This window comes from Ictidomys tridecemlineatus, chromosome 6 (genome assembly GCF_052094955.1).
Source record: "Ictidomys tridecemlineatus isolate mIctTri1 chromosome 6, mIctTri1.hap1, whole genome shotgun sequence".
Classification (NCBI taxonomy): domain Eukaryota; kingdom Metazoa; phylum Chordata; class Mammalia; order Rodentia; family Sciuridae; genus Ictidomys; species Ictidomys tridecemlineatus.
In genome coordinates this window covers 671,339-691,961 of record NC_135482.1, presented here as the reverse complement: position 1 = coordinate 691,961, position 20,623 = coordinate 671,339, and the positions used below count along the sequence as shown (strand labels likewise).

At 58.7% G+C, this 20,623-nt stretch overlaps 2 protein-coding genes and 1 long non-coding RNA gene across 10 annotated transcripts in view; 2 read left to right on the top strand and 1 right to left on the bottom strand.

Moving 5' to 3' along the window:
• Positions 1 to 2,770: 2,770 nt before the first annotated feature.
• Selenoo (selenoprotein O) lies at positions 2,771 to 14,860 on the top strand. The gene is made up of 9 exons (XM_078052327.1): positions 2,771 to 3,367; positions 6,210 to 6,413; positions 7,768 to 7,954; positions 10,294 to 10,424; positions 10,900 to 11,180; positions 13,163 to 13,313; positions 13,853 to 14,038; positions 14,172 to 14,328; positions 14,406 to 14,860. Exons 1-9 carry the CDS (start codon positions 2,814 to 2,816, stop codon positions 14,559 to 14,561), a joined length of 2,007 nt encoding a protein of 668 aa, XP_077908453.1. The 5' UTR covers positions 2,771 to 2,813; the 3' UTR covers positions 14,562 to 14,860.
• Positions 13,674 to 20,623, bottom strand: part of Tubgcp6 (tubulin gamma complex component 6) — a 21,622-nt gene continuing 14,672 nt past the window's right edge. For 2 of the 8 annotated variants that reach the window (XM_078052298.1, XM_078052303.1), the window contains 12 exons: positions 20,474 to 20,589; positions 19,120 to 19,258; positions 18,740 to 18,814; positions 17,309 to 18,647; positions 16,774 to 17,097; positions 16,518 to 16,686; positions 16,293 to 16,434; positions 15,852 to 16,046; positions 15,641 to 15,773; positions 15,356 to 15,569; positions 15,085 to 15,284; positions 13,674 to 15,002 (listed from right to left, as the gene is read on the bottom strand). In XM_078052298.1, coding sequence (XP_077908424.1) covers positions 14,911 to 15,002; positions 15,085 to 15,284; positions 15,356 to 15,569; positions 15,641 to 15,773; positions 15,852 to 16,046; positions 16,293 to 16,434; positions 16,518 to 16,686; positions 16,774 to 17,097; positions 17,309 to 18,647; positions 18,740 to 18,814; positions 19,120 to 19,258; positions 20,474 to 20,589 — 3,138 coding nt within the window. In that variant the 3' untranslated portion in view covers positions 13,674 to 14,910. Of the gene's footprint in view, positions 15,003 to 15,084; positions 15,285 to 15,355; positions 15,570 to 15,594; positions 15,774 to 15,851; positions 16,047 to 16,292; positions 16,435 to 16,517; positions 16,687 to 16,773; positions 17,098 to 17,308; positions 18,648 to 18,739; positions 18,815 to 19,119; positions 19,259 to 20,473; positions 20,590 to 20,623 lie in introns of those variants that run through there. The other 6 variants (XM_078052300.1, XM_078052304.1, XM_078052299.1 and 3 more) reach the window with 6 other exon arrangements.
• The window catches only part of LOC120886903 (uncharacterized), a 4,193-nt gene continuing 361 nt past the window's right edge, over positions 16,792 to 20,623 (top strand). The window contains exons 1-2 of the long non-coding RNA XR_013439996.1: positions 16,792 to 16,931; positions 17,321 to 19,304. This is a non-coding gene — a long non-coding RNA (uncharacterized LOC120886903). The remainder of the gene's footprint in view (positions 16,932 to 17,320; positions 19,305 to 20,623) is intronic.

The window sequence follows — 20,623 nt, the reverse complement described above, 5'->3', positions numbered from 1 at the left end:
TCAGAGTTGAGACTGGGGCAGAAAGAATCCCTGGACTCTGAGAGGTCCTGGCAGGAGTACAAACAGAGCTTCAGAGGGTAGGAGGATGGTACTGGCCATGGGCAAGGGCCTGAGTCTTTCCTAGGGACTGCAACTTGGATCTCCACAGGACACAGGGAAGGGACAGGGGAGGGGAAGAGTGGAGTGGGGCCTCTAGATTAGGTCAAGCAGAAACAAGATGTGGCTGGGAGCTGCTGACCTGAACCTTGGCACCCACTCCTCAGACCATCACTAGCTGGGGCTGAAGCATGTCTGAGCCCTGACCTCCAGCTGGGTCTGCAGTCCTAGTTGGCTGTGGGCCTGCAGGACATGGACAACCTCATACCTGGGCCCAGCCTACTATAACAGCTTCCATGCTGGCAAGGAGGGTCAGCTCCCCCAGCTAACCTTGGCCAGCACTCAAGGAACATTGCTGAGCACCTGGGACAGCAGGGGGCTCTCCAGTCCACCTCCCCTGCTCCCAGGACTCTCCTGCTTTGCTGAGAAGCTCCTACAGGTTAGGAATGAGGGTTGGGGGGAGGGAGGTCCCCAGCCCAGAGGTCCCAGATTTCCCTGTACCTCTGCCCTGAGGACTTTGCCCTGGGGGTCCCATATAGGGAAGCAGCTCTGGGCACCTTGGGACGGGAAGACCATGGAAACACACAGGGAGGGGCTGCTGAGCCCATTGCCCATACCATCCAGGGGATATGGTTCCAGGGCTCAGGAGAGGCTGACAGCCAGGTGGGCAGCACCTTCAGCATACCAGATCAAGATCCTTCCAGAACAAAACTGGAGACTTTGCTAGCTATAGCTACCGCCAAGATTAACTAGGCACAGGCCGGTAATAAAGCAAATGAGGCCAGGCAGGCCTCAACAGGCCATGGCCAGGGTCTCACCAGGCTGCCTCCAGCCTGTCCTGGACAGCAGGCAGTGGCGGGGTGTAGGAGAGACGGGGTGGGCCCTGCACCCCAATCTGTTGTGTGCTTGCACAGTCCTATGAGATATCAGTGCCCCACTGGGCCTAGGCAGGTGGAGACTCATGCATTAAGTTCAAGCCCCTCTCTGCTGTGTCTTCTGTGCTGGTATGGGGTGAGGGGCAGCCAGCTCCTATCCTGCCCAGCCCCTTGGACCCTGGACTGCTTGCAGACACTCAGGAGGGCTTCTTGAAGAAGGCCATGCAGTTCAACGGTGTAGCCAGAGGCAAAGCCACCAAGGCTGAGAAGGGCCACAGCTCTTCTGTGCTGACCTGTTGAAACCCTTAGTACCTACCAGGTGTCCCCTCAGGCTAGCAGGTCACACAGCCTAATATTCATGAACTCCCCAAATCCAGTCCCAGCCGATTGTGGCTGAGAAAGGGAGCCAGGGCAGGATGGTTCAGTAGCACCCAGGGCCTGGGAAGAGGAAGGGGTGACACTAAGCTATGGCCCTGTCTCCTAGGGCAGTGACAAAGGCTACTGGAAACTGGAGACAGTGGCTCCAATGGCAGGCCTGGTGGGAAGACCCCAGATAGGCGCAGCTGGGGTACTCAAAGATCAGGGCTACTGTCCAATGCTGGAGAGGATGCCCATTCAGCACAAACTACTTTGTCTCCTCATCCACATAACTCTCCACCCCATGCAGAAAGTAAGCGGGTCACTCATGGTCACCCAATCCCATAGGGGCAAGCTGGGGTCACATGGGGTCTCAGAAGCCCATGCTGTGGCTCCAAGAGAAAGTTCCAGTTCCTTGAAGTGTAGAATGGGGTGGGGGACAGAAATGGAACAAAGACTGGTTGCAGCCAGGAGGGACCACCTACCTTTGTCTAGTGTCCCTGAACCCTGCTCAAGGTCTCAGATTTTTCTTTGGGACCAGGTCAGGTAGGAGCTTAGAAAGGGGGACACCACAAGCTTGTCTGAGCCTTCTGTCATCCTTTAGCACCTGCTCAAACTCCTCACCTGGAGAGCTATGCCTGACAGGAGGATCTGGACCTGTGGGTGTCACAGGTGGCTCCTCTGGGGCCCCAGCCGCATTCTGGGGGACCTGGCACCCCATCATCAGGATGCCTTCCCTCTCAGAGGGCATGGGACTGAGACACACATACAGACAGGGAGAGAAAGGGTGAGGCAAGGTGCTTATGAGGAAGCACTGCAGGGAAGAGGGGCCAGCACACATGTACGTATGCGGACCCAGGCTCCCAGTGGGCCCAGTACCGGCCTGGCCCCTGGCCCTGGCCTTTGACGCTTCACTTTGGCCTTGCTCTCGCTGGCCCAGAATTGTTCCCGTGCGAAGGTACAGGTGGCCTGTTCCCACCTGGGGCCCACGGAACACTTCCAGATGCGGCCTCAATGTGCAGCCATTCCTGCCACTGGAGCTCTGAAAAACGAGGGTCTCTGTCCCCTCCGCTCGTGCCAGGTGAGCCCCGCAGCCCAGCGTGGGGCTGGGGCTGATTTTGGCTTCGCCCCGACTTGGAAGTGCCCCTGTGGTCTTGGGGACGTCACTCAGCATGTCAGCGCACTCGGAGCAGTCTGGTCTGTCATATGTCACCGGGTCGCAACTTCAGGGACCTACAAGTCATGTACTCAGGGAGCCAGCCGTGGCCACTGCAGACTAGAGCTCGACCCCGGCCCTCGAGGGCGATGGGCGACGGGCACCCCGCGGTGCAGAAAGATGGACGAGCCCCCCCATCAGAGCCAATCCTAGGGGCGCGGCCTGCGCAGGCGCGGCTGCGGACACCGCCCCCCAGCGAAAGGGCGTCACGTGGGGCGGGACTTCCGACCGGGACAGTGGGGCTTCCGGCGGGCGGCGCGGCTCGGCGGATGGCCTCGCTCCGGGCCGCGCGTCTAGCCTCGCTCGCGGTCGCCGGCGTCTGGCCGCTGCCTCTGGGCCGCCCGCCGCCCGCGCCCTGCTCTGCCTGGGCCGCCGCCATGGAGCCCGCGCCGCGCTGGCTGGCGGGGCTGCGCTTCGACAACCGCGCTCTGCGCCTGCTGCCGGTGGAGACGCCGCCGCCGGGCCCCGAGGGCGCCCCGTCTGCGCCGCGGCTCGTGCCCGGGGCCTGCTTCAGCCGCGCGCGCCCCGCTCCGCTGCAGCAGCCGCGCGTCGTGGCGCTGTCGGGGTCGGCGCTGGCGCTGCTGGGGCTGGAGGCCGCCGGGCGCGAGGCCGAGGCGGAGGCCGAGGCCGCGCTCTTCTTCAGCGGCAACGCGCTGCTGCCCGGCGCCGAGCCGGCCGCGCACTGCTACTGCGGGCACCAGTTCGGGCAGTTCGCGGGGCAGCTGGGCGACGGCGCCGCCATGTACCTGGGCGAGGTGTGCACGGCGGCCGGCGAGCGCTGGGAGCTGCAGCTCAAGGGCGCCGGCCCCACGCCCTTCTCCAGGTGCGCGGGGGCTCGGGGAGGCGGGTGACCCTCGGCCGCGCCCGCGCCCTGCAGTGAGGCGGGTGGGACGTGTTCGTGCCCAGTAGCGCTTTCCTCCTGAGTTGGGCCAGCCTTTATCTTGGAAGGGTGTCGTGGTGGGTAGCGTGTCCTGGCGAAGGGACCGGGGACAAAGCCGCCCCCGGCTCTGCCTGGGCTCCTGCTGACTGGCGGTGCGGGGCGGTCCCACTGCCCCTTCTGTCGGATGAAGCATCTTTCCGTTAAGAACACAGCACTGATGGCCATCCACGCTATCCTCATGACACGCAGAGGACTTTAGAGCTAGTTCCACGAATTACTGTCATGATGTCATGTTTACCCGGGCTTCCCAGGCGCGTGCTCCTCCCTCCAGTGCCACCTGGGCCGCCTCCCTCCCCGCAGCGTCTCAGCTGGTGTTCCTTCACCGAGGCCCCTGTGGGCTCACCCTACCCTCTGGGGGACAGAAGCTCCTCAGACCCACCTTCCCTGTGTGCATTCTCCTGGGCCGGCCCTTTCTGGTCACCCTGAGGAGGCACACAGGTGGTGCGAACCAGCCTATCCCAGTAGAGCTTGTCCCATGGCAGGCCTGCCTCCTAGACACCCAGCCCAGAAAACGCTTTTTATGTTTAGAGACTTGGGGGGGTTTATTCAGTGTTTCAAGACCTGAGGTGTGGTAAAATACTTTGGCTAAGCTGCCCAGGCTGGCCTCAAATTTGCCGTTGTCCTGCCTTGGCCTCCAAGTAACAGGGACCTGGGTGTGCGCTACCATAGCTTCTAAAACATTTCCTTGAAGAGGAAGGGGGTCTTTGGGCCCTTGCTCAGGCTCGGCCTACCCTTCTGTGGCCTCAGCAGTTCTGGATGAGGCTGGGGCCCCTGGTGGTTGTGAGCCTCGAGGTGTGACTTTGAGGGGCAGGTAGGTTGTTCTCACCCCTGCCTACTGTGGCTGTTGGGGTTCCAGGACAGGCCTCTACTGGCAGCTCAGGGAACTCCATACCTGGGCTTCGGTCCCAAAGCAAGGCAGCGTGCCTACTTGCCGAGGACAAGGTTCACAAACCAAAAGCCAGAACCACAGTGTGAATATCCAACACAGGGCTCACAGGACCCGCGGCTGGCTTTATCAGATTCCAGGTGAGCTGGACTGTGCTGGCTCCTGGGCCACCTTGAGGCGTCTTGCTGGGCTAAGGAGCAACTCCCATAGCTAGGAGGGGTGGCGTGCCCTGGGAGACATAGGCCCTGGCCTAGTTCCTCTGAGCCCAGGAGATGGCAAGTAAGGGGCAGATGAGACTGAGGCACCCAAGGTGGGCACCGTCACCCCCCAGCCTGGTTCACTGCCTGGCCCCTCTAGGTCTCCAGAAGTGTTAGTTGAGCCTGGAGTGAGCCCTCCTCCAGGTCTGCCCAGCTGCCGGGTTCTGTTCTCGTGATTAAAAGGCTCAGGGGTCACTCTAGTTAAACTGGGCTGCACGAAATAACCACACAAGAGACACAAATACCTTTTTCTTTGGGGTTGCTGTGACGGCTCCTCTGACCTTAAGGGGCCACAGAAATAGAGCACGCGCTGACCCCTTTTATTGAGGAGAAGCTATTCAAATGAGGCAAGGGGTCAGGTTTCAGGGGGCTGAGTCTGTCTTCATGATGTCCACTGACACCTGGGTAGGCCACACCCAAGGGCATAGTAAGAGAAGGGGACACACACAAGGCACTTTCATGGAAGATTCTATCCTAAACAGGGCAAGGGGTTAGATTACAAAGGAACAGGTAAGCATAGCTTCACCCATGGGGCTGTAGCAAGACACACCCATTTCTGTGACTGAGCGCCTCAGCACCCAGCTGGGGAGTGTAACTCAGTCACCCGTAAGGTTGGCTTCCCACACCCAGCACCTTAAGGCCCTTGGCCTGTAGAACCAACCAGTCTAGGGCTGAGCCCAGCATCCAGTCTCATGCCTGTGGACAGCAGTCCACCCTGTGGTACCCTGTCCCCCGGTATCCAGCTGAGGGAAGCGACACTGCTCACCTTCCCAGGTGGGCTTGTTCCTTGACATCTGCCTTTGCTGTGTTTCCAGCTACCACCACCACAGCCCTTCCCTGGGCATACCGTGGGTTTGTATGGGTTCTGGACAGGGCCCTTGGAGATCAGCATGACCTAGACATGGCCCGTCCAAGTGTTGTGTGCGCTGCTGCCCCTGCTTTCCTTTTTTATGTTCTACTTCTAAAAGAGAAACAGGCTCAGTGCAGAAGTTCAAGCCGTGCAAAGCTGACCAGAGCAGAGTGCAGTTCTGCTGCTGTGGCCTGTTCTCGGGCTGGCTGGCTGGCTGATGGGCAGCACCTCCCTGGGCCTGTCACCAGGAGCAGATGCAGCCACTGTGTGCCCGTGTGCTATTCTGCCCACTGTGCTTGGGGCCTGGCCTCCTGCTGCTGGTTGTGCTGGGGGCGGAGCTGTTGGGGTGTCCACCCCACCTTGATGAGCGGAGCCTCCAAGCTCACCTTCTCAGGGGCTGATTCAGTTTTCTCTGTACTGCAAATAGTGCTGGTGTGTATCTGTGCATTGTAATAAGAACATTTCTGTGAATAAATTAATACATTTCTGTGAGTAAAGCCTGCAGGCTCGAGTGTGTGCTTGGGGCTAGTGGGGTCTTCTCTGTCCTCCACGGGGCTGGATTGTGTGGCTCTTAGACCTGGGCACACAATGTCTGGAATCGTCTGAGGTGGCCTTTGTTCACAGTGCTGTTGGAGCTGCACAAGAACCATTTGGCTGAGAGTGTCATTTGGGTGTGTCTTTGCTCAAGTGGACACCTGTCTGACAGGCACTGGCCTCTGTGTTTGATTTCAGACAGGCCGATGGCCGCAAAGTCTTGCGGTCGAGCATCCGGGAATTTCTCTGCAGTGAGGCCATGTTCCACCTGGGGGTTCCCACCACACGGGCTGGGGCCTGCGTCACATCTGAGTCCACGGTGGTTCGTGACGTGTTCTATGATGGTAATCCAAAACACGAAAAGTGCACAGTTGTGTTGCGAATGGCTCCCACCTTTATCAGGTAATGCTGGTCCTCCGGGCCTGCCTGCACGCCTGCTTGTAGAGTTACTGCGCTTGTGCAGCCGGAAGGTCGCGCAGAACAGAGGAGCCAGCAGACTGGTATTCCATGCCCCAGGAGAGACTCAGTGCAGGAGGTTGGTTGTCCCATCCTGGTAGACAGTGGGGCTGGCTGGACAGAGGGACCCCACAGGACCATGCCTGGGAGGAGGGGCTGTCCAAAAGGAGATTCCTAGGAGTGTAAGACAAGGAACTACCTAAAATTGGCCAAGGAAATGGGCTCAGTGTCATATAAACAAACAGGCTGATAAAAAGCAGGTGTGCTGTAGTCCTTGTGGTCATCCTTACCTGTCCAGACGCAGTCCAGCTGCTGGGTGACCGGAGTCCTTTCTGGTGCTTTCCTACCCCAGGCCCTGGGCCACACAGTCCTCGATGCTCCCTGCTCTCAGGCCCTCTCAGGACAGCTGAGAACAACATGTAAACATCTGTATTTATTGAAAACAATAACGAGTTCACCACAGTCTCTCAAGTGCTGAGGAAGGTTGTTTTGCTTGGTACTGAGGATTGATTAAGCCCAAAGGCACTCAACCACTGAGCCACATCCCCAGCCCCTTTTTTTATATTTTATTTAGAAACAGGGTCTCATTAAGTTGCTTAGGGCCTTATTCCTGCCTCAGCCTTGCAAGCCACTGGGGTTACAGCCGTGCGCCAGCGCATCTGGCTGGTTTTCCCATACGTGTAAAGCTGTTTCTGACCATGAGGAACCTCAGCATTATCCTCATCTCATCTCTGCCATCACCTCGCTGCCTGACTTCTGGCACCTTCAGAACTGGTTCCCTGAACCAAGAGCTGGGCTCACCTTGTGGTTCTCCCATTCTGCCAGGTCCCCAACAGCCACCAGCTGCTCATGCCTGAGATAGACTGTGAGCGTCTCTGGCCTTTCTGACCAGAGGGGGAGTGGGAGGAACCAGGGCCCAGGTCTGCCTTGTGGTGGCTCTGATGATGCCTGCTGGAGGCTGTTTTGTCTCTGCAATACCCGCAGCCTCTCGGCCTCGGCCCACTAGTTGCCAGAAGCAATCCCAGTATGACAGCAACCGCCTGCAGCCTAGAACCCACCCTGTCCTCCCTGCCAGGATGCTGGAGTAGGGCAGAAGAAGCTGTGGCCATCTCTGGGCTGCCAGAGTAGGAGCTGTCTGCCTGAAAATGAGCCAGGATCCAGGTGCACCTGGGCCTTCAGAGCTGGTGGCCTGCTGCCTGACCAGGGTGCTTTCCTGCAGGGCCTCAGCTGGCTTCTTTTTTATTTTTCTTACAAGGTGCTGGGGTCTCTGAATTGTCAAACACCTGGGTCTTCCCTCCAGGTTTGGATCCTTTGAGATTTTTAAGCCTGCTGATGAGCATACGGGCCGTGCAGGTCCCAGCGTGGGACGGAATGACATCAGAGTCCAGATGCTTGACTATGTGATTGGCTCTTTCTACCCTGAAATCCAGGCTGCCCACGCCCACTGCAGCGACCATGTGCAGAGGAACGTGGCCTTCTTCCGAGAGGTAGGTGGAGGCCAAGCACCCACGGGCCCCTATGCCCAGGAACTTGAGGCCTGTTTCAGTCAGTTTTTTTGCTGTTGTGACCAAAAGACCTGATTTTAGAGAAGGAAAAGTCTGGGAGCTCCTGATTTCCGAGGTCTCAGTCTAAGTCAGCAGGCTCCACTCCCCAGGGCCCCAGGTGAGGCAGAAAGAACATCATGGCAGGAGGGTGTGACGAGGGAGGAGCTCAGGACATGGCACCAGGAAGCAGAGAGCAGAGCTCAAGACAGACACCCCCAAGGCACACCCCAGTGACCCCTCCTCCAGCCACACCCTGTGCCTTCAATCACCACCAGCTCGTTCCCACAGGCCATCAGTGCACTGTGCCAGGGCCCTCCCAACCCAGGTACTTCACGGTAAGCCTTCCTGCAGTGTCTGCACATAAACTTTTGGAGGACACTCCCATCTAAACCATAGCAGGGCCCCACCCACTGCTGAACACAGTCATTTCAGCCATGGACAAAGCTTTTGCCCAGGTGCCATCCTCTCCTGCAGCCTTGTGGCTTGGGCATCTGGCAAGCACACTAGTCAGGCTGTGAGCACTGCTGGGGCCCGGGGCACTGTGGTACTTGAGTGTCCTTGAGGGGTCTGTGTGCTGGGTATATCTGCAGGAGCCAGCAAGGCCCTGGCCTGGGGAGAGCGTTGGAGGGGAGGACTGGCCTGTTGTCATCTGGGGGAGACAGGGATTGCCCAAGTTGGGTCTGGGCCCTGCCAGGTTTCTTTTCTCGTGACTAAAAGGCTCAGGGGTCACTCTAGTTAAACTGGGCTGCACGAAATAACCACACAAGAGACACAAATACCTTTTTCTTTGGGGTTGCTGTGACAGCTCCTCTGACCTTAAGGGTCCACAGAAAGAGAGCGCAAGAGCAGGCACTGACCCCTTTTATTGAGGAGAAGCTATTCAAATGAGACAAGGGGTCAGGTTTCAGGGGGCTGAGTCTATCTTCATGATGTCCACTGTCAGCAGGTTGACTGACACCTGGGTAGGCCATACCCAAGGGCATAGTAAGAGAAGGGGACACACACAAGGCACTTCCATGGAAGATTCTATCCTAAACAGGGCAAGGGGTTAGATTACAAAGGAACAGGTGAGCATAGCTTCACCCGTGGAGCTGTAGCAAGACACATCCATTTCTGTGACTGAGCACCTCAGCACCCAGCTGGGGAGTGTAACTCAGTTACCCATAAGGTTGGCCTCCCACAGGGCCCCTGCCCCTGCCACAGACAGCACACTCGTCAGGTTATCACCTGGTCTGGCCCACAGCCTGCAGCCTCAGTGGGCAGAGGGAAAGAGGAAGGTCCAGGCCAGGTAAGGTATGCAGGGGTCGTCTCCAAGGGCCAGACCACCATGGAGCCACTGCAGCCAGGGCAGGTTCAGGCCCATCTGCCCAGTGGCTTGGGCTGGGCCACCACAGGTCAGCAGCAGTGGCTCTAAGCAGGTGTCGGTGGGCCCATTACACAACAGGTCCCTCCTCTGGCCGGCTCAGCCACATGGCACAGGTGTGGGTAGGTGGTCTGGTCAGCTTGCTCCATCCCTCTGAGCTTTGGTCTGACAGTGAAGCTGAAAGGACAGTGCTGCCCAGTTCTCGGGAGCATCTGTGCTCTGACATGAAACAAGACACATGCAGGACCCTGCTGGGCAAGGGCATGGTAGAGTGAGGGCCCTGGAGGCAGCCCGCATCCTGAGACTCCTGTTCTCCAGCAGCACATGTGGCGGGAGTGCTGGGTGAGCAGCAGGGCTGGTGGGCACACCCCACCATGTGGCACCCAGTGTGGATAGGCAGCAGCTTGCAGGGCACCTCAGCCTGGACCCAGCACATTGTGCCAGGTGGCATGTTCCTTACTGGTACCCATGGGGCCTTTATTTATTTATGAGAGAGAACTTTTTAATATTTATTTTTCAGTTTTCGGTGGACACAACATCTTTATTTTTTAATTTTTATGTGGTGCTGAGGATCGAACCCAGCGCTCCACACATGCCAGGCGAGCATGTTACCGCTTGAGCCACATCCCCAGCCCCCCATGGGGCCTTTATAATGGGCCCAAGTCTGCCCAACCAAATCGGTTGCCTGATTTTTCTGGTTTGGTTAAAAACCAAAATGGTGAGCATATGAGGAACGGAAGGTGGTGTAAGTGGCAGCTGAGGCCCCACGTGCCAGCTTACCCAGACACACCTCTCCTGGAACACTGAGCAGGGACTACAGGGGCCCTGGGTAGAGAGCAGGAATCACTCAGAACACTGCTGGCTTTGGGGGGGTGGGGCAGGACCAGGGAGGGGGCTGCCAGCACCTGTCCTTCCCCAGGTGATACGACGCACAGCCCGCATGGTGGCCGAGTGGCAGTGTGTGGGCTTCTGCCATGGCGTGCTCAACACTGACAACATGAGCATCGTGGGGCTTACCATCGACTATGGGCCTTTTGGCTTCCTGGACAGGTGAGCCGTCCCTTGGGCTGTAAGTGGTGAGCTATAGGCAGCCTGCTGCCCACCTAGGAACTAACCCCTGAGGTGCAGGCCCCAGCCGCAGTCACAGGGTGAGGGAAGGCAGGGAGCATCTGACCTGGGGCGTGGGGATTGTGTGCACAAGTCTTTTTTCAGTGTTTAATTCTTAACGTCTGACTGGCCATTCCTGGAAGCAGGAATCTCCCGGAGGGTTTTGAGCAAAAGCAGTGTGAGCTGTCTGTGCATTTTAGAAAGGTTCCCTCCCCCGTGGGGTTGGGCACAGGTGGTGGGCAGGATGTCAGGGCTGTCTGGCCCCTGGCGGGCTGAGGAGAGCCCAGCTCTCCTGCACTTGAGGTGTAGGTAGAAGAACCAGGGCCATCCAGGGTCAGGGCAGGACAGGGTGGTGGCCACACAGGGCCTGCCCTCTGGGTGTGTCCTTCACAGCACCACAGTCTGGCCTGTGTGGCAGGTATGACCCTGACCACGTGTGCAATGCTTCGGACGACGCCGGGCGCTACTCGTACAGCAGGCAGCCCGAGGTGTGCAAGTGGAACCTGCGGAAGCTGGCGGAGGCACTGGTGCCCGAGCTGCCCCACGAACTAGCTGAAGCCGCCCTGGAGGAGGAGTTTGACTCTGAGTTCCAAAGGCACTACCTGCAGAAGATGCGCCGTAAGCTCGGCCTCGTACATGTGGCACAGGACGGGGATGGAGCACTGGTGGCCAGGCTCCTGGAGACCATGCACCAGACTGGTGAGTGGGCACACGTTGCAGCCAGTTCTGGCATTATTACTGTGGGCAAATTCGCAATTTTCTCTTTTCACCTTTTTTTTTGTGGGGGGCAGGTACTGGGGACTGAACCCAGTGGTGCTTTACCACTGAGCTGCACCCCGAGTCCTTTTAGAGACAATGTCTTGTTAAGTTGCTGAGGCCTTGGACTTACGATCATTCTGCCTCAGCAGCTGGGCTTGCAGGCCTGGCCCCTATTGACCATTTTAGAAATACATACTCAGTGGCTTTGAGCACGTCTGAATGCCAGGCAGCCACCACCACCATCCTGAACCCAAACTTGGCCTCCTTGAAACTCCAACCCTTACAGCCCTCACAGCCCTGACACCCACCATTCCACTTTCCAAGTGTGACCATGACTGGCTCTTGTAGCATATGTCCAGACCTTATTATCATTATTATTACTTTTGGTACTGGGGATTGAACTTGGGGACACTCGACCACTGAGCCCCATCCTCAGCCCTATTTTGTATTGAGACAAGGTTCCAGTAAGCTGTGCAGATGGTGTTACAGGTGTGGCCACTGTGCCTGGCAGAACCTCCTGTCTGAAGGGGAGCTCCACCTCAGCCCCTGCAGGCCCCATTCCACACCGGGCACTTCACAAATGAGAGTGGGCAGTGTCCTCCATGAATTCCCCCTTCACTCCCCACCAGTGACACACACTTGCACATTTGATGCATCCCCTCCTCTTGTCTGATTTTTTTTTCGGGGGGGGGGGGAGGTACTGGGGATTAAACTCAGACACTCGCCCAGTGAGCCACATCCCAGCCCTGTTTTGTATTTTATTTAGAGACAGGGTCTCACTGAGTTGCTTAGTGCCTCACCATTGCTGAGCTGCTCGGATTACAAACGTGCGCCCAGCCAATTTTGTTGATCTTTTACTACAAGAACCAACTCCTGCTTTCATTGTCTATTACTTTTCCCACTGTTCATTTCCCCTCTGATCCTTATAACCAGATTTCTTTCGCTTTTGCTAATTTTGGTCTTATGTTCCAGGTCAGACTGGGCACCTTAGCAAGACTGTCTCAGAATTAAAAATAATCTTAAAAAGGTCTGTGGATGTAGCTTAATGGTAGAGCACCCCTGGGTTCAATCTCTGGTACCACCAAAAATATGATTCCCTTTTCCTTCCTGTTAATGAAACTAACAGGACAGAGCACTGAAGTGGTATCTAGCTTCATCCCATTGTGGCCTAGACAGTGCCCGCGGCAGAAGCCCCTGTGCACTTCAGAGCTAGGGTATTCCCTGCTCTTGCCCAGATGGTCTGCGCATTACTGAGTGCCATATTCTTAGAAGCCAGCACCTTCTGTGGAACTGCTGTTTCTCCTCCAGCTTCGCTAACTACGTGCTTGGTCACTTCCACATCTTCCTGATGTGGTGGCTGTGCTGTCTGTTACAGTTTGGGCCTGGCCTGTTTTATCTGACTTCAGAGTGGCCTCAGCCCCTTGGGTCACATTGCTTAGGAGTCTCATCTTGTCTCAGGCCAGCCCCTATGGACAGCATGTGGTCACCTGTCTCTGGATCCATGATGCAGACATGGTTACCAAGGGAAGCACTTGGGCTGTTCTGCTCTGTTTTCTGTATGTCTTGAACTTTGTCCCTCATTCTCCATGACTGCTCTTGTTGACCACCTCCCTGCCCATCCCCGCCCGAGCATGCTACTTTGGTCCCTTGTTTTCTTTAGTTTCCTTCTTAGGGGATGCCATGGTTCCTGTGCCCAGCCTTGACACACAAGGCTGAGGGTGGCAATGGCTCCCGTTGCAGGCAAGGACAGCTGTGTCTGTTATCTGTTTCGGGGACAACCTACAGAATCACAGGAAACCATAGCAGATGAGTGGTAGCTGAGGGGTCAGGGCCCAGCACACACTGGAGAGGGGACATGGGTTGGCCTCGAGGGAGTGTGGGGCTGGCGTCTACCAGCCTCCACCTGAGCAGCTTGTGTACAGGTGCCGACTTCACAAACACCTTCTCCTTGCTGAGCTCCTTCCCCATCGAGCCACAGTCACCTGGCTTGGCTGAATTCCTGACCACCCTGACCTCGCAGTGCGCCTCCCTGGAGGAGCTGAGGCTTGCCTTCCGGCCCCAGATGGATCCCCGGTGGGTACTTTCTACCATGGGGTTTGCTTTCAGAAGGGGACGGGCATTCAGAAACAAAGATCTTGGGGATGGCTGGAGACGGCTAGTCCTAGGGGACCCACACAAGCCTTCTCCTGGGAATGGGGGCAGTTAGGTCCCAACTGTGACTTGGGCCTGTTGGTCAGAGGAAAGCCCAGGGATACGGATGTGGGTGGGGCACAGGTTGGATGGGGATAGTGGGCATCCAGGCAGCTGTGGTATACCTGGCAAGAGCCTGCAGCACTCAGATCCCAGGCAGACCACACCTCAAGATGCTGCTCAGACTCGGGATGAGACCCCGGCAGTGCTGGTGGTGGCTTCTGAATAAGAACCACAGGCCGGTCACACAGAAAGGAGTTTAGTGGGGAGTGACAGGCATTATGCTCTGGGGCTGGTGATTATCCAGGAGGACACGCTTTGTTAGCATGTGAGCTGACACCCCAAGCAGCAGACCTGCAGCTGGTGCCCACCTGGGGCAAAGGATAGCGGCCCTGGCTGCAGGCTCATGCCTCCTCCCCCAGGCAGCTCTCCATGATGCTCATGCTGGCGCAGTCGAACCCACAGCTCTTCGCACTCATTGGCACCCAGGCAAACCTGGCAAGGGAGCTGGACCGTGTGGAGCAGCAGTCACGGCTGGAGCAGTTGAGCCCCGAGGAGCTGCAGAGCAGGAACAGGGGCCGTTGGGCTGACTGGCTGCAAGAATACCGGTGAGCCCCGAACGCAGGGTTGCAGGGTGCCTGCTGCTCTGTGCCGCGGCCACGGCTCAGGTGGTTGCAGATGATCCTGCATGGGCGCCCTGTGGCTGCTCCTGCTGAAAGAGCAGCTGGGCTGTGATTCTAGAGTCCGGCTGGAGAGGGACATGGAGGGTGCCGGCGATGTGGCGGCCTGGCAGGCAGAGCGAGTGCGCGTGATGAAGGCCAACAACCCCAAGTACGTCCTGAGGAACTACATCGCACAGAGCGCCATCGAGGCCGCCGAGAAGGGGGACTTCTCAGAGGCAAGCATGCCCCTGTCCTCACTCTGTCCCTGGGAGGGTGGGCTGGCCAGCATCCCTCACCTGGACTCTCCCTCCAGGTACGGCGGGTGCTGAAGCTGCTGGAATCTCCTTACCACAGCGATGGGGAAGCGGCTGGAGGCTCTGAGGCTGCGGAGGCAGTCCCTGGGGGACAGTCCTATAGCAGCAAGCCCCCACTCTGGGCAGCAGAGCTGTGTGTGACATGATCCTCGTAGTGCCTCGGCCTCTCCTGAGGCGCTCAGTGCTGCTGAACTGCCGAGATGTGCCAGGCTGCCCCTAGCTTCTCTCCATGATGGCAGAGGCCTCCAGTCAGACCCTGACCAGTCTCTGTTGGAAGCCAGCTCAGCAGCACTACCTGAGTCCAGCTCTCCGAGTGTGGGGACAAGGGCTCCACCTCCTTGCAGGTGATGCAGAGGGGGCGAGGCCTTGGGGCAGCAGTGGCAGCCCCCTGTCCACCTCATCCTCAAAGAAGGTCTGGGCCAGGTCCCTAAATAAAACTCAGCTTCCTCAGGCCTGTGGCGGCTCTGCCTCCTTCCCTGCCCAGCCCCTGCCGGGAGAGGCTCCTCAGGCGTCCTGGTAGTAGCTGTTGAAGTTGATGCGCAGCAAGAAGTCCTCGAGGTGGGGCTGGTAACCACGGTTCACCAACTTGGTCACCACTGTGGAGGCAGCGGGCTGCTCAGGCTTCTGCCCTGCCTGTGCCTGGCTGCCCCCACCCTGCCTGGCCAGGGGAAGGCTCACCTTTGAAGAGGAAGTGGGAGTAGTACTTGAAGGTACTGTAGGACTGCTGCATGAGAGCAAAGTTGGGGTGCTCAGCACCCCGGGGGCCACTGGCTGGGCCCCAGGCCTGGGAGATGAGCTGGCTGCGGAACTTCAGCACCAGGCTGAAAATGCTATGGATGATGTTCATGACCGGTGCTGCCTTCTCAGTGAGCAGGCCCCTAGGGAAGGGCAGGGCTTCTGGTAGGCTGCTGGCCTTGCAGTGTCCCTCCCTTGGGTGTCTGGGCCTCACCTGAAGACAGCCTTGTGCAGATACTCTGCATGGGCGCGCTGGATCTCCTCAAGGTTGCCCACTGTGGCCAGCCGGGCCCTGAACTCACACCAGCTGACATGCAGGATCTGGTTGGCGATGTAGCCCTGGGTGACCTTCACAAAGTGCTGCATCTCGTGTTTGAACAGCTGCAGCTGGCGGAACTGCACTGAGCCAGCTGCGTGGCTCACCAGGGCTGGCAGAGGACAGAGGGTGAGCACAGCCTGGAGCCCCCACACAGGGCAAGTGGCTCCAGAAAGACCTCACCTGTGCGCTTGAGGTGGAAGCAGATGTCCTTGAGCGTCCACATCATGAGCTTCAGCTGCAGCAGGAAGGAGAAGATGCCGCTGTACTTGCTCAGGCAGTTCTCGGTGATGACGATGTTGAGGGGCCAGTCGACCTGCTCGGGAAGCCCTGGTCAGTGCTGGCCCCACAGGACAGGCCTCCCTATGACGGCTGCTCACGATGTGCTGCTGACCTTGTACCTGAGCTCCAGGCAGCTCAGCACATCCGGGGCATTGGGAGCAAACACTTCAGGCAGGTACTTGAGGGCGAAGGAGAGGTTGGTGGCATGTGGGGTGTCCCCATGGAGGCTGTACTGGAGGGCCTTGCTCAGGATGCAGTTGAGGACCAGTGGGTTGAGCAGTTCCCCAGGTGTCTGCCCAGCCCCGAGCTGAGGCAGGAAAGGGACAGAGTCCCCAGGAGTGCCAAGTACAAGCCAGGCCTCCTAGGTAGGGCTGGTGCCTGCCTGGTCACCAATGCCCCAGGCTGTCCCACAGTCAGGCAGCCAAGCTCCAAGCTGCCAGGGGCTGTGGTGTCTGGAGGGCAGCCGGGGTGGGCCCCGGGCCAGCACCAAACTGCCGCTATTGTGGGGCTCCCCTCTGGCACAATTCCCCCCAACTCCACAACCAGGGTTCACCTTCTCAAAGAGCAGGTCACTCAGGGACTGGGCAAACTCCCCATCCTCCATCAGCAGGAAGTGCCGCAAAGCCTCAAAGTGCGCCTCCAGGTGCAGCTCCGCAAAGAAGTAGTCAACTGCAGCTTGGTTCACCAGGGAGACGCTGGGGCGGGGCGAGGGGCGGGGTCATGACGGGCGGGGCGGGGCCGTGACGGGCGGGCGGGGCGAGGAGGGGCGCACACTCACTGGGCAGCCAGCGGGGCAGTAAGGGAGCGCTGCATGAGCACCGGCAGCGTCAGCAGCTCGGTCAACTGCACCGTGGTCTCGTCCACAGCCGACTGCACCCAGGGGTCCACGGGGAAGGCGAAGGCCCGGGGAAGCACGTGGCGTACCAGGTGGGCAGCGGGGGCCTCTGCTGCAGAGAACAAGGCAGCTGTCATTGCAGCATGGAGGCGCACTGGCCTGGGGCTCCTGCCTTACCAGCGGGTGGACAGTGACTCACACATGGACTCGTAGCTGTCCGGGTACTGCTCCAGGTGGTACCGACTGGCCAGGCCTGCCACATAGGCCTGCTCCTTGCCCCAGCGCAGCGCCTCCACCTCAGCTGCTGCCTCAGGGCTGCTCGGGGCAGCTGTGCCTTCCTGAGAATCCAAACTCAAGGTGGGCACCCCGCCCAGCAGCTGCTCCCAGGCCCCCTTGGGTTTGTGTTGGAAAAGGGCATGTGGGGCTCCCTGCATGCTCCCCTCCCCAGGCTGTGTCCTTCCAACCTGAGAGTTTGGAGGCCAGCTTGGAGAGAGGTCATCATTGTCACCATTCTTCCCTGCACCTGAGTGGACACAAATGAGTAGAAGGGACATCAGAGCTGAGCATCTGCCCAGGATACACAGCATGGGTGGCCCAGGGAGTCCCCACACATGCCCCACAAGGGATTTGGTCCTGGTTAATAGACTTGGCACCTAGGGGCAACTTTCCACACTCCTGTGCCCTCCCCAGTTTGTGGGCCCCAATGTCCCCAGCCTGACCACCACCTCTCTGACCTGGCTCCTCAGAGACACTGTCTCCCAAAGTGCTGGACTTGGACGCAACAGAGGGCAAGTTCTGCAGGCTGCCCACTTTGGGACAGCAGATGGAAGGCTCCGTGTCTACAGGTAGCCGTGGCCCATGTTCCAGGGCAGGGTTCTGTACTTCCAGGCTTGAGCCTGCCTGGGACTCGTGGCTAGGAGGGTTCTGGTGGGGCCAGGGTGGGATGGGCTCAGCTTCTAGCATGTTCTCCCCCACCCTGATGCTGGCATCTGACACGTGCCCGTGGACGTTCCACCGCGGCCGGGAGGGAGCCACGTCTGGCATGTTCTCCCCGACTCTGATGCTGGCATCCGACACGTGCCCGTGGACGTTCCACCGCGGCCGGGAGGGAGCCACGTCTGGCATGTTCTCCCCGACTCTGATGCTGGCATCCGACACGTGCCCGTGGACGTTCCACCGTGGGCGGGAGGGAGCCACGTCTGGCATGTTCTCCCCCACCCTGATGCTGGCATCCGACACGTGCCCGTGGACGTTCCACCGTGGCCGGGAGGGAGCCACGTCTGGCATGTTCTCCCCCACCCTGATGCTGGCATCCGACACGTGCCCGTGGACGTTCCACCGTGGGCGGGAGGGAGCCACGTCTGGCATGTTCTCCCCCACCCTGATGCTGGCATCCGACACGTGCCCGTGGACGTTCCACCGTGGCCGAGAGGGAGCCACGTCTGGCATGTTCTCGCCAACCCTGATGCTGGCATCTGACACGTGCCTATGGAGCTGCCCTGTGGGCTGGTTGCTTCCCTCCTCAGAGGTGACATGCCTGAGTGGGGGGGACAGAGCCATCTGTGTGCCCTCGTGCGTGCCCTCCCATGGCGCGTGCTCCTCAGGGCCCAAGCTGCCCTCAACAGCCTGAAGGGGACCTGGGGAAGGTGAGGTGGCCGCAGCTGGCCTCAGGACGGTGCTGAAGTCGTACTCCTGTGGCTGGGCAGGCTGTGTGCCAGCTGTGGCATGGGCCTCCCCAGGGGAAACGGCAGGCAGGTCTGAGCTGATGGTCTGCAGCGCCTCCTCCAGGGGAAGGGCCCTGTTGGTCTGCACAGGCTGCTCAGCGCTGGGACCCAAGGGCAGGAAGTCTGTGATGCTGAGGCCAGCAGAGAACGGCTCAGCCCCCTCTGCCAGTCTGGTCCCTGAGCCACCAGCCCCAACTGCTGGAGACTCAATGGCCTGCGTAGCGGGCACACTCGGCCTGCCTGGACAATCCCAGGCAGCCAAGTGCAGCTCTGTGGGTGCTGAATTACAGGTAGGACCTCTGTCTGGGTGCTCGGGGCCTGGAGATGTGACCTGCAACAGGGCATTGACCTAGCCTGGTCTCAGGTCTCCCAGAGCCATCTAACCCCACTCCCCACATTCAGCTCTCCCGCTGGGGCCCTCAGTCCTGCTCTAGTCCTTACCTGGGAGCAGGTACCTGGGAGGTGACCCAGCAGCTCCTGGGGCTGGCAAACCTCAGCCACGTTCTTCAGCATCTCCTGAAATTAAGCCAGTGGGACACAGGTAGCAGCCTCTGTGCATGACAAGCAGAGCTGGCACCTAGCCCAGCACACTCTCCACAGGCCCTCCCTGGCCCATGGAAGCCACAGCCCTGCTGCCCACACACGCTGGTGATGGTGCTTATGCTGGATCAGCAGATGCCTGGTCACCCCCTGCATCTGGCACCGAGAGACAGCACAGCGCCTGTGGCAGGCTGAGGAGGGGTACAAGCCCTGTGCCATTTCAGAAGCTCAGACACACATGGCACCCTTCAAAGAGCTGCTACTTAACGTCACTACAATACCTGGACACGCTTTTCATCTTCTAGGAAAAAACGAAGCCGTGCACTTTCCAATCGGTGCCTCTGGATTCTCCACAGTGCCCTCTGCTCCCGACGAGCTGCCTCTGCAGACAACTTGCTATAGTGGTCCACCAGTGCCTGCCTGAAGCCATACCCAGAGTGGACAGTCACCAGTCACTGCACTGTCTGTGGGTACCCCCAGGCAAGGAGGAATGTTCCCATGGGCATGTTCCTGGGCCCCTATCCTCCATCTCCCCCCCAAGAACCCCTGGGGCTCCCTGGGTGGGCCAGTCTGGTAGGGGCCCCAAGCCGGCAGATGGCCAGTCAGGGCTAGACAAACATCTCTGAACAATACCCAGAGAACCTACTCGGCCTGAGGTAAGGAACTGAGCACAGAGCTGGGGCCCAGCCTGATGGGAGATGCAGTGAGCCCTCTCCTGCTCTACAAGTGCAGACCCCACAGAACTGAAGACGGACACAAAATAGCACACAGAGCAAACCCAACACAAACCCGGTGATTCTGAGCCTCCCACAAGCAGGCAGCTGGACCCAAACCTGGACTGGCTCGCCCTAGTTTGACCACCACAGGGTGGGGAGGGGCCTCTGCCTGGTTCCCTGTGTGGGTGAGCAGAAGGCTACTCACATGGAGAGCCACACAGCCCAAGCCAGGCACACCCTCACCAGGTCCATGACAGTGTCAGAAGCAGGCACAGCAAGCGTCCTGTGACACCGCAGGGAAGTGGCCACTCCTCACAAAGGGATGAAAGTCTTCCACTGGAAGACTCAACTCCCAGTTTATGGGACAAACTAAAGTACTGCAGGAGACAGACTTCCAGGAGCTACACCAGACTGGGCTGTCCCTTTGGGCTAGTGACAGGGCTAAGATAAACAGGCGCTGTTTAAAAGTAAGACAGCAGGGTACAGCTCAGTGGTAGAGCACTTGCCTAGCATTCGTGAGGCCCTGGGTTCATTCCCAGAACAATGGGAAAAGTTTATAAAGGTAAAACTAAGCTTTCTTTTTTCTTTTTTTTGGTGGTACTGTGGATCGAACCCAGAGCCTTTGCATGCGAGGCAAGAACTCTACCAACTGAGCTATGTCTCAGCCCCAAAATAAATAACTTTAAGGTAAACAAATAGATAAAGAGCCTAGACACCAATCATGCCATGTGACATGCCAACCAGCAAAAAGGCACTCTAGATAGCTGAGGGCACCCAGCTTGTCAGCGGCCCCAGCATGGAGCAGGGGCGTGGCCAATGCACCAGCCTCCCCACCACACTGCGTGCCTGCACTCCTTGAGATTAAACAGCCATCACTGACATTTAAGCCTGCACTGTGCCCGTGCCTGCGGCACCCCACCTGGCCTTCCTGTCCAGCTCTTCCTCCAGGGCTGTCAGCCGCTTCTCTCGGTCCCGGACCTCACGAGCATAGCTGAAGTCATCTTCCAGTTCTTCCTGTCGGGCCGCCAGGCGTCGCTACCCAACAAACAGCCCTGTTTGCTAAATGGGG